Source organism: Ips typographus, linkage group LG2, assembly GCF_016097725.1.
Source record: "Ips typographus isolate SLU linkage group LG2, UJ_Ityp_2.0, whole genome shotgun sequence".
NCBI lineage: Eukaryota > Metazoa > Arthropoda > Insecta > Coleoptera > Curculionidae > Ips > Ips typographus.
This window is the reverse complement of record NC_138423.1, coordinates 13,421,036-13,433,014: the sequence shown is the minus strand read 5'-3', so window position 1 is coordinate 13,433,014 and position 11,979 is coordinate 13,421,036. Positions and strand designations below refer to the sequence as shown.

General features: G+C 35.4%; 1 protein-coding gene across 7 annotated transcripts in view; it reads right to left on the bottom strand.

Moving 5' to 3' along the window:
* Positions 1–1,968: 1,968 nt before the first annotated feature.
* The window catches only part of Hex-A (Hexokinase A), a 55,696-nt gene continuing 45,685 nt past the window's right edge, over positions 1,969–11,979 (bottom strand). For 5 of the 7 annotated variants that reach the window (XM_081996225.1, XM_081996219.1, XM_081996223.1 and 2 more), the window contains exons 5-9: positions 6,859–6,958; positions 6,504–6,696; positions 6,243–6,448; positions 5,961–6,187; positions 1,969–2,920 (exon numbers count right to left, since the gene is read on the bottom strand). In XM_081996225.1, coding sequence (XP_081852351.1) covers positions 2,825–2,920; positions 5,961–6,187; positions 6,243–6,448; positions 6,504–6,696; positions 6,859–6,958 — 822 coding nt within the window. In that variant the 3' untranslated portion in view covers positions 1,969–2,824. Of the gene's footprint in view, positions 2,921–5,960; positions 6,188–6,242; positions 6,449–6,503; positions 6,697–6,858; positions 6,959–9,373; positions 9,474–11,979 lie in introns of all 7 variants that reach the window. The other 2 variants (XM_081996220.1, XM_081996221.1) reach the window with 2 other exon arrangements.

Genomic DNA, 11,979 nt, shown 5'->3' with positions numbered 1-11,979 from the left:
GGTTGGAATGTTCCACATTGATTATCAGTGGTAGTTTATGAATAGTATATTGTTATATTAGGCGTAGAAGCTTCTCTTTTTTGACTGAATCGCTTTTTTGACCTGGCTCTGGCTACACCTCTCAGATTTCCCCCCGCCTGCCTATATAGGCTATAGGGTACGGAAATCAACCTTCAAACCTCTGATCCAAACTCCCCACAAATATTCTTGGATGATTAATTGATTAGGCCCCTAACTCTTGATCATCCAAAAATATGCCAAGACCTCCACCAGGATGACCAGCTGACGAAGAAAAAAGAATTCAAGACAAGAAGAGCGCAGAAGAGCCCAGTTGTCAGCCGGGGCACTCTCACCCAGGACAGGGGACACCGTTGCAACACTGGTAATTCCTGATAGGGAAACGCCAGTGTGTGTTAACGGAGTCCTTCTTCCGGACCTTTCCTTTTGGTCTACAGCGATGGGAGGGTAAAAAGCAGTAGTCTTGCTTGACTCGCTTTTCTGAGGCCATTCTTTTTGTCATTTATAATGGCGCTAAGGCACCGAACTCTGGGGTCATCCCCAGGGGGAGGTCACTGGTGTCCAGGTCGGTTGGCGAGCAACAGTCTCTAACTTGAAGTGGTGGGACGGCTCGCTACCCTGTTAGGATCCCAGGCTGAAAAGAAAAGGGTTCTTTCGCAACTTATAGTGACTGTTAGAACCCTTAACCCTATCAGTTGACTACTTGGTCCTTTGATCACACCGTACAAGAACATTTTGCGTGCCCCCCTTTACGGTGTAGCTGAAGGGCTGAACTAGACTCACTCTCCCCGTACTTTCATGAAGACGTCCGTAATTACGGCATTAGTGGCCCTTCTAATCTGGGGGTAAGATTAACCCCACTGTACTCTTTATTTTAAACTATTTTATAATAAACGGGGCTCGCCTGTGACCTAAGTTGTTTCTCTTGATTAAAATTATTGATTGTCAGTCTTCAAGTATCTCATATAAGAAGAAGCTATTCCGACGAAAATGATGGCACATTTAGCTGAACTTGAGGAAACAGCCAGTAAAATATGCCTTCAGTTGTTATAGTCTATACGAAGTCAGTTGGGACAGGTCAAAATACGGGGTTCGATCAATACACCACATAAAGCATAGGAAAAAACGAGCAAATTTGTATGTGATTGTCCCCCGTAGAAATTTGCAGCGAGTCAACGTGGACTTGATGTGTGAGTGTCACCAATAATTCTGAGTATAACCACCGTAAAGCTGTTTGATTGGTTGCACCACAGTTTCTATTGGCCAGCATTTTAAAATCTATTTTTAGTTTTTTCAGATGCTTGTTAGACCCCCGATTAGCTTCCGTACTTGTGGAAAAGGCAGTGCAGTCCGGTATTTAGAGTTTTCATTCGTATCATATTAAAATATAAATAATATTGTTCAGTCATCTAAAGGCAAGTGACGTTCATAAACGAAAGTGCTGCTGTGTTGGTTTATTTCAATGAAAGCACCCAGATTTTGAATCCTTCAACGTTATGGTCAGTCTACTCAATGTTGAAGTCGACAATAATTGTTTATAGAGACATCGACATCAGTAAGTTCCCGAAAGTGATCGCATTTCTAAAACGACGTTCGGAAGGATATATTCCGAAGAAGTCCAGTATCTTAACGAGGGAGGAAATCCAAAGATTTTTTGCAACTGCTCCAGATGAAAGCTTTTTGCTCCATAAGGTTGTTATAAGCTTCGGGATTGCAGGAGCTTGCAGAAGAGAGGAGTTGACGAATTTACCATTTTGTGATGTTACCATTATGGACTCATCTATTTTGGTACAACTGCATCAAACAAAAACGAAGATTCCAAGAATATTCGTTGTAATAAATATCCAATTATATTTATTATTTATTTATAATTTTTAATTTTAAGCCCATGGGCGTAATAGTGCTATTTTACTAAAGTACACTTTTACGCCCGGAAGTACAAAAAAACCATTTTAGCATCATTCAATATTTTATTAATTACGACGGTAATAAAGATTTCTTATATAAAAACATTGCCTTACATTATCTCTATAAAACTATTGTTAAGTATATCATAACGCCTGTAAAGATAAGTAAATGGAACTCACTCATCAGAGAGTGTATTTTGAGTAAGTGAAAACCATGTTAAGGATGACCTCACAGTTATTATACCGCTCAGGCATGTCAGAATATAAAAAAATGTCTTAAAACACTACAGCAACATAAGCAGATTCATATAATTTAAGTGTCTAAAATAATAAAGGCAATGGGAAGTGACCAAAACTGCTAAAAAAACATTACGTAAGCAATATAAACAATTCAACAATAAATTAAGTATTCATCTTTATGATATAAAAATATAGTTTATCTTTTTAAGTAAATTTAATTTCAAAAGGGAAATAAAATCTACTCATCTCACGTCGCTGATCATCAAAACAATAAAAATAAGGCAATCACTACGTTAAACAAAACAGGACAAATAACAATCATTAGTGGATGGATCTAAACCAAAATGTACACAGCTGACGAGCTGAATTTGAGCAGAATTTAACGAAAAAGAAATTACGAGTATCGTGCTACACCGAGAGTGAGCTACAGCTCGTGAGAAATACACGGTAGACTGCTCGATATATTAATCTATCTATACTAACAAAACAGTCTCTAGGAACGAAAGGCCCGGTTTAAAAGTATAATTAACAGTCGCGGCTGGCCCTAAAACGAACTCGGCGCTTTCACACAATTTTTTCTACACAACAAAATAATAAAATTATCTTAAGGGCTATCTGTTGCCGTTCCTATTATATGTACAATCGGTGCGGTTTCCTATTCATGTAGCTAGGGTCTTTTTCTTTTGGCGGGCGGCCACCGCGGCTACCAAAGCGGCACCCCTACCGGAACCATCTTCGGACAGCATCAGATCAAACTGAAAAAGAGAATACAATAATAATTCCAGATCAAATCAAAAAATGAAATACTAAAAATTAGAACAATGAATGCAATGAAAACATGAGAAGCCTTGTGTAAGACAAGGATGTATGCTATAGGGTCATCAACCAATTTTTTTTTAATTAAAAAATATTTAACACGTATTTTTTGTTTTCGGCTTTAGAAGCATTTAAACCTAAGAAACATGACAATAAAAATTTTATTTGTTTGTTTCACCCTATATACATTTAATCCCGTTTGTTAACAAATTTTTAAACAGGAAACATTACAATATTAATGTTTTGAACGACGAAAATTGGACTATAGTTGATGACCCCATTGCCGCTATTATTTAATCTTTATTCCTAAGAAATCATTCTAAGAGCACTGGAGAAAGCACCAACGGGAGTAAAGGTTATTGGAACACTTATTAACAATATTCGGTATGCAGACGACACCATAATTATTGTTGATACACAGTGTTGCCAAGTCAAAATATTTATAAAGGCGGTAGAATAATCAGTCAAAAAACGGTAGATCAAAACAAATTCATTCATTTTACATTATTATGCAGGGAGTCTTTTAATAATTGTCAAAAATTTTAATCATTGTGTACGTTCATCCGACGTCAGCAGCTTAGAAGCTAAGTAAGCAGTCATAACAAACTAAATAGGACCGCTTACTTAACCTCTAAGCCGCTGACGTCGGGAACGTACCCACTGATTCTTGCTATAAAAACCATACTTCAAAAATACAGTTTTTTTATTTTTTTTATTAATAAATGTTTTTTGAGTTTTGACATTAGTCACAGATATCACGTGAGTTTAAAGGATAATTTAGCTAGGCAGTGACGTGACCATTGTCAAAAATCATAAATCTCAAAAACACTTTATATTGAATACTACAAGAAAACTTTTCTAAATCCTGATTTTTTGCAACTTTAGAGCATGTTTTGACAGTTTCGACGTTAGTGACAGTTGTCACGTGGTTGTAGAACACTATTTAGCTAGACGGTGACGTGATAATTGGCAAAATAACTGTCATAAATCTCAGAAACACGTTTTATATCAAATACGGCAAGAAAACGTTTTTAAATCCTAATTTTTGCAATTTTTGAGCATGGTTTGATAGTTTTGACGTTAGTGACAGGTCACGTGATTGTAGAACACTATTTAGCTAGACGGTCACGTGACAATTGGCAAAATAACTGTTATAAATCTGAAAAACACTCTTTATATCGAATACTGCAAGAAAACGTTTCTAAATCCTGATTTTTGCAACTTTAGAGCATGGTTTGACAGTTTTGACGTTAGTGAGAGTTGTCACGTGACTGTAAAACACCATTTAACTAGACGGTCACGTGATAATTGTCAAAATAGCTGTCATAATTCTCAGAAACACGTTTTATATCGAATACTGCAAGAAAACGTTTCTAAATCCTGATTTTTTGCAACTTTAGACCATGGTTTGACAGTTTTGACGTTAGTGAGAGTTGTCACGTGACTGTAAAACACCATTTAACTAGACGGTCACGTGATAATTGTCAAAATAGCTGTCATAATTCTCAGAAACACGTTTTATATCAAATACTGCAAGAAAACGTTTTTAAATCCTAATTTTTGCAATTTTTGAGCATGGTTTGATAGTTTTGACGTTAGTGACAGGGCACGTGATTGTAGAACACTATTTAGCCAGTCGGTCACGTGACAATTGGCAAAATAACTGTCATAAATCTCAGAAACACGTTTTATATCAAATACTGCAAGAAAACATTTCTAAATCCCGATTTTTGCAATTTTTGAGCATGGTTTGACATTTTTGACATTAGTGACAGTTGTCACGTGATTGTAGAACACTATTTAGCTAGACGGTCACGTGAAAATTGCCAAATAACTGTCATAATTCTCAGAAACACGTTTTATTCCAAATAGCGCAAGAAAACGTTTCGAAATGCTGATTTTTGCAACTTTAGAGCATGGTTTCACAGTTTTGACGTTAGTGACAGTTGTCACGTGATTGTAGAACACTATTTAGCTAGACGGTCACGTGTTAATTGGCAAAATAACTGTCATAAATCTCAGAAATACGTTTTATATCAAATATTGCAAGGAAACGTTTCTAAATCCTGATTTTTGCAACTTTACAGCAGGGTTTGACAGTTTTGACGTTAGTGACAGTTGTCACGTGATTGTAGAACACTATTTAGCTAGACGGTCACGTGACATTTGGCAATATTATTGTCATAATTCTCAGAAACACCCAAAATCATAAAATGTTTGTATTTTTCAATAAAACTTTGACACCCTGTATGTTCGTTATTGATGATATTTCTGAAAAGCGCCAAACAAAAAAAACATTATTTTTTAAAGTCCTATTCGCAGATGAAAGGAATGCCCCAACTTTGGACACTCTGTATATGTAATATTAGCGACAAAATTCGACTAAAAATTTGCCTACAATGCTAAGTCAAAAAACAGCTTTTAGCGTGCTGCTATTTATTGACCATTCACAAACCAATTTACGCAACTATGGTCCAGGGCACTAATGGGAGAGATGCACGTCATCAGTGAGTTTGACGTTTTGAAAATGCATTCGTATTGCTTAGCGACTAGTTGCGACCTGTAGCGCTCTCTTTCTAACACGCGCTTATTAACTGAACGCAATTTTGACACAAACGTGACCTTCTCGATCTCGACGTTTAACGAGTTGTGTGCGTTGTTGCCAGATTGCTAGTCGACCGTTTCCTGTTTTTGTTTTGGTTGTTGATGACTTGACTAAAAACTGCTTACAGAGAGAGACAAAAAAACTCAATATTGACTAATATTGTTATTCAAAATTCTCTGTTAAAAAACTGCGTCAACTTCTATATAAGAAGTAAATAAAAACAAAATTTATGTAAAGTTCGTGTTTTAATGAAAAAACTAAACATCTGGCAACGAGGCGCATAAACGTCAATGACGTGCATCGGCCGATATATTGCCTTCTACTATACTTACTCTTGTACCTACGTAATTTATAAAAATGAGTGCGTAACTTACTTCGATGCTAGGGTCGCACAACTCCTTAATTTTCTCCATCATCAAGTTACGGAAGTGCGGATGGTAACGGTACACAGATCCGTCCACGCCCACGGTGACTTTCTTTTCGTCCATTTTGTGAAGCATCGTGGTAATGGTGGTCGAAGCCAAATGTGCTGCCCTCCTGCTGATGCATTCGCAAATAAACCGAACGTTGACGTAGTCCTGCTCTGTCGCGTGTTTCAGTCCTGTCAATTCAACAATCAATAATGACAAAGAAACATATTAAAGGTTGGTTCGTACCTAATTCTTCAAGAATTTCCTTTTGGTTGGTGAACATTCCGGGTTCATCGCTCTCGATCTCCGACACGTATTTGGTGTAGAACCGCGATCTTTCGAATAACAGGTCGGAACCTTTGCCGCCGAAAAGTAGTCCCTCTTTGGTAAATCGTTCTAGAGCTAACCTCACTAATTCGCCCATATACATTCCGGAAATCATCTTTTCCAGCCTGGGAAAAACCACACTAAATCTTATATTGTTACAACGAGGAAGTTTCCACTTACAATTGCTTTCCAGGATTGATGGAGTTTCTGTCAACTTCCCTATCATACTCAGATCGCACGAAATCCAAACATCCATCATCACCAAAAGCACCCATTTCCAAGTTAATTATAACCTTTCCAGATCCATTATCGACGTCGTCGAATAGTTCTGCGTTCTTCTGCTTTTCCACGTAACATCCGTTGTTACCCGTTCCTGTTAGGTTGAAACGGCACTTTTAGTTAATCCAAAAAGTTAAAGCTTGATAAAGCTTTAAACGTGCAAGCCAACGCTACTGAGATGTACTAAATCTGAATCTAATCCCACAAAAGCACAGCACCGACTAAATACTAAAGGTTAACAAAACTGGCCACCTACCAACAATTAGTCCGATTCTACAGTCGCGGTTTTTCCATGCACACGACATGAGGGTTCCCGTCGTATCATTCAAGATGGCGCACACCTCGATTTTAACGTCCTAGAAGAAAGAATGAAGCTCATGCAATAAGCTCGAAACGTGCTAGCCGCTCCCAATTAATATCAACAAGTTTAATTCTCATATATTTCTTAGTGAACGGATATTTGCTTCAACATTTGCTACCTAAATGTAGTTTAGTTTATTTTTTATAGCAGAACCACATTTACTAATAAGATTTCCTGTGCCAATATAAACTGCTCGTCAAAAAGAATGGGACAGCAAAATTTTTGCTCTTTTTTGAGCGGCTGCTTCTTCAAATTGATTTACTTGATTCTAATAATTTTTTTGAGGATTAAAAGGTATTTTCTTCCTCTTTCTTTTGACCTAAATGATCTTTTTGAAAGGTGCCACGGATTCGAGTATACAGGGTGTGACTGAGGTGTAGTCAAAAAATGAAAAAGTTATTTTTAATTCCCTTGTTTTAAATTTAACAATTTATTTCTTTAGATCTTTTTCGTATGAAATACGAGATTAGAAAAATTACACTTAAAACTACCCAATTTAAGTAAAAACTTATAAACTGCATTCATACAGAATTCAATTTGTATGAATCTGACGGGCGATTATTGGTATGGAGAGAAATAAATAAACGATATATGGAAGAATGCATAGATGTTAGGGTTCCTTTTGGGGGAGGTGGAATTACAGTTTGAGGCGGGATTATGAGGAATGGAAGAACAGATTTAGTCATTTTGATTGAGGATAGTATGAATGCGCAGAGGTACAGGGATATGTGTATACGTGATATCGTTGTTCCCTTTTCTCGAAACTTTGGGAACGGTTTTATCTTAATTGACGACAATGCTCGTCCACATCGAGCCAGAATCGTACAAGAAATTTTGAGAGAGAACAACATCGAACGAATGGAGTGGCCTGCAAGGATACCGGATATGAACGTAATAGAGCACGTATGGAGTAGAATGAAATTGAGAATAAATGGCTCAGAGCATGAATTTCAAAATTTGACTGAGTTGGCAGAAATGGTGACGGTTGAATGGGAGGCAATTCCCCAAAATTTTATCGCAATAAAAGAGTGGAAGCATGCCAAGAAGGGTTGCGGAGTTGCAACAAACTGCTGGGGGACCGACAAGGTATTAAGAACAAATGGGTTTGTAGCCCGCAAAGTCATCGGATATGAATGTTGTGGACTTCGTTTTTTTAAAATTAAAAACCATTATTTTCGATTAAATTTACCGAATAAAGATACATGTTTTATTTGTATGGTAAAACATTTGATTTATCTTTTGTATGATTTTTTAACCCACTCTGTTTATAAAGGTTCGCGGTTTATAAATGTTCACCTAAAATGGGTGAATTGAAATGTAATTTTGCTAATCTTGTGTTAAGTTCAATACTTTCGAATTTAAAACAAGAGAATTAAAAAGAACCATTTTTTTTTTTTAAATTAGTAAATATCGTAAACGCCCCTTAATCGCCAAACTGGCGAAAACGACTAGAGATATGAATTGGATTACTAAACAAATAGTGTGCTTCTCTATCCAATATCATTATTTTCCATTAAAATGACTGAACATGCTAAGATTTATGGTAAAACATATGATTTTCTTTTCAAATTTTTTTTTGGGTCACCCTGTATCCCGCAGTGTATGTTTTTTACTTAAATTGGGTAGTTTTAAGTGTAAACTTGCTAATCCCGCTCTTCTTCCACAAAAGATCTAAAGAAATTGTTTAATTTTAAACAAGAGAATCAAAAGTAACCACATTTAAAAAATTTTGCAATAAATTTTGTAAACGGCCTTTAATCGCCAAACTGGCGAAAACGTTTAGAGATATTGACCGCAAGACTCGATTAAGGCAATTGTAAAACGTAAACATTTTTTTTGCGAGAAATGGCGTTAGACCGAATTTTTCATTTTTTGACTACACCTCAGTCACACCCTGTATACTCGGATCCGTGGCACCTTTCAAAAAGATCATTTAGGTCAAAAGAAAGATGAAGAAAATACCTTTTAATCCTCAAAAAAATTATTAGAATCAAGTAAACCAATTTGAAGAAGCAGCCGCTCAAAAAAGAGCAAAAATTTTGCTGTCCCATTCTTTTTGACGAGCAGTTTAGTTTGCAAAAAACACTTATTAAGTATTTATCATTCAGACACATAAGTTACATTAAAAAACTCTTATTGATATTGATTGGGATCACTTTTAATAAGAAAACTTTGATAGAAAGTGTAGATATGTGAACAGTGCATCAGTTTTGTAAAGGAAATATTTAGATTTTAACGCATTTATTTGTAATTTAGTTTAGATTAATCATACTCATAGTCCCTTAACCGAACCATACCGTTAATAATACCGCTACATCTAATGTCATGCCAATTTATGCATCCAGATTAAACATTCACAAAGTTTTTTTACAACAATTTGTTATTACGATTTGCAGCATCCGAAACTCACCAACAATGATGCCAATTCTGCAATTTTTGTTAAGCCAAGCGCATGACATTAGCGTACCCGTCGAGTCATTTAATACCGCCATTACGTCTATATGAACGTCCTGAAATATAATTAATGAATTTTAAAAATGACTTCATTTTGTACCTTTGTTGAAAATATGTTTTTTTAACTTCATCTGAAATATTTTGTATTTAATATAACATTAATTTGAATAACTTTTTCTGCTTCACTTTGCATATACGTTTTAGCTTTATGAAACGCATTTTACAGTTGTCACGTTTCGTACAGATTAAACTGACCTCTTTACTAGACACTTAATGTCCGTTTCCCCAACATTGGCTAAGTTGAGTTTAAGGACAGATAAGTTTAGTTTAAGCAGTGTTATTTTGCACCTGATCTGTCACATTCAAACCTCAACTTAGTGTCGTACTTAAAATTGACTTGAAAGAGTCGGGGAAACAGGCATAAATATTACAGCTGTCAAAATTATACCCAGAAAGTTAGAAAATCCTGTCGTAGTGTATCCCACATAGCAAAATTGTATGCCTGGCAGTTACTTTCAGGCAGGAGTATATTCTCAAATATATGCCAGATATGTGCCCAGTATATGAAAGTATATTCCCAATACGTGCCTGGCATATTACTTTGTCCCTTTATTTCATGTGCCAGGCATGTTTCTCAGGAATCTAAAAATAACATTGATGTGGGCGGGTATTTCAAAATTGTATTTTTTTTGTAATTTCACTAATTTTTGTTTGGTTTACGCGTTGTAATCTTCTTGTGCTTGAATTAGCTCAACGGCTGAATGAAAATGTAAGGTTTCAAAATAAGACATTAATATTTTGCTTTTCTTATATCCATTTATAGTTTATACTATATTTTCATTATTCTCATTTAATCATTCAGTTTGAAATAGTGTGGTATATCTTGTAACTATTTTCCATTTATAATAAACTATACTATAGAGACCAGTTTTCACTTCTCAGACCCCTGGCATATACTTATTGGAATATTTAAAAAGTTAAATTTGTACAGCACCCGGGTGGTATATGCCAGGCATATTCTCAAATTCATATGCGGGGCATGTATTTTCACATGAATATACTTTATTTGTTATGTGGGATTTTATACCAATGTTCACATAGGCAGTAATTGTGTAAATCTCTACAAAGTGGATAGTTGACCAATCACAAATTACAAACAGCGCTGTGGTTTACGCTTGTGTGGCCCATGTGGAATTTACCATGATTCTGTTAGTTTTTCAGTTAGAAGAAAATGAATCAGACAGTAATGCCTGTTTTCCCGACCTTGGCTAAGTTGAGTTTAAGGACAGCTTAGATAAGTTTAGTTTAGGCTGTGTTATTTTGTACCTGATCTAGCTTAAGTTGTACTTAAAATCAGGAACTGTCGGGGAAACAGGCATAAGACACTGAAATATCAAAATTATTTGGAAGAGTTTAACGCGGATGTAATAAATTACAGGAAAGTAAAATTTTACACAAAATGGCAAATATCTCAGAAACGAAGATGAACTGCCCTTCGACTTCGGTATACTACCAAATTTTCAGAAATATGGTCATTACGGTTTTTCTATAATGGATCGCGGCGGTTTGTGGTAGACCACTCTGCATATTCTGTTCTTCTTCTTTCTTATTATTGTTTCACTACAACGGAGATAGACTTGGACAGTTGTAATATCTACGAAACCTTAGTCTTTCACAGTTTTCCGAAATTTAGACGCGCTCAAATTATATGTATGTCACAAACAAGATATTCACTTGATGACGTAACAGCCATTTTATCTGGTTTTTGATACTTTTTTGAGTCTCTTCCACCACTTCCTAATTCTATAAGTGGTGGCTCAGAAAGGAAAATGATTTTATATCACAATTAATACATAATTGGGCATGTGGTTTTTATATTTTGTATTATTTATTTGTACAAGAGGATCCGGAACACATCAAAACATTTCAAAAAATGACATATTCCAACAAATGATTCCAAATGAAGGGCGTTAAAACCTATTCAAAGGAAAAACCCTAAAAATGGAATTTGTTTCAAATTGAAGAAATTCCCGAATGAGGTTTTCCACTAAAATTATAGAATTCAGTATAGTTTTACAATGTGCCATAAAATTCTTTTTTTCTAATTATGGCATATAAAGTGACACTTTTCAAAACTGATTAGAGTGACAAAACGTTTTACTTTATGTAACTAGTTACATAAAGTATCACTTATCATTTTTGTTAAATCACTTTAAAAGATGGTTTTTACCACTTTTTGGTCAAAATTAGAAAAAATTATGTATGCAACACGTTTCGAAAATGTCTTATTGTGTAACTCATTCAAATTGTAGGACCTCGCTGCGCTCGCCCTACAAACATTCATTCGTTACACAAAATCGATCTTTTCGTAACTGGTTACATAAATAACTATTATTTTCTCAATAATTAAAGATTATTATTCAGTAATTTGATATAAAAAATAGGAAATATCAAATCTACAACAATTTAGCACAATACTTACGTAGGCGATATCCTGCAGTATATTATGTCTCTGATAAAAACCTGCAATTGGTTAACAAAGTTTCCAACTTCTAAAGTACA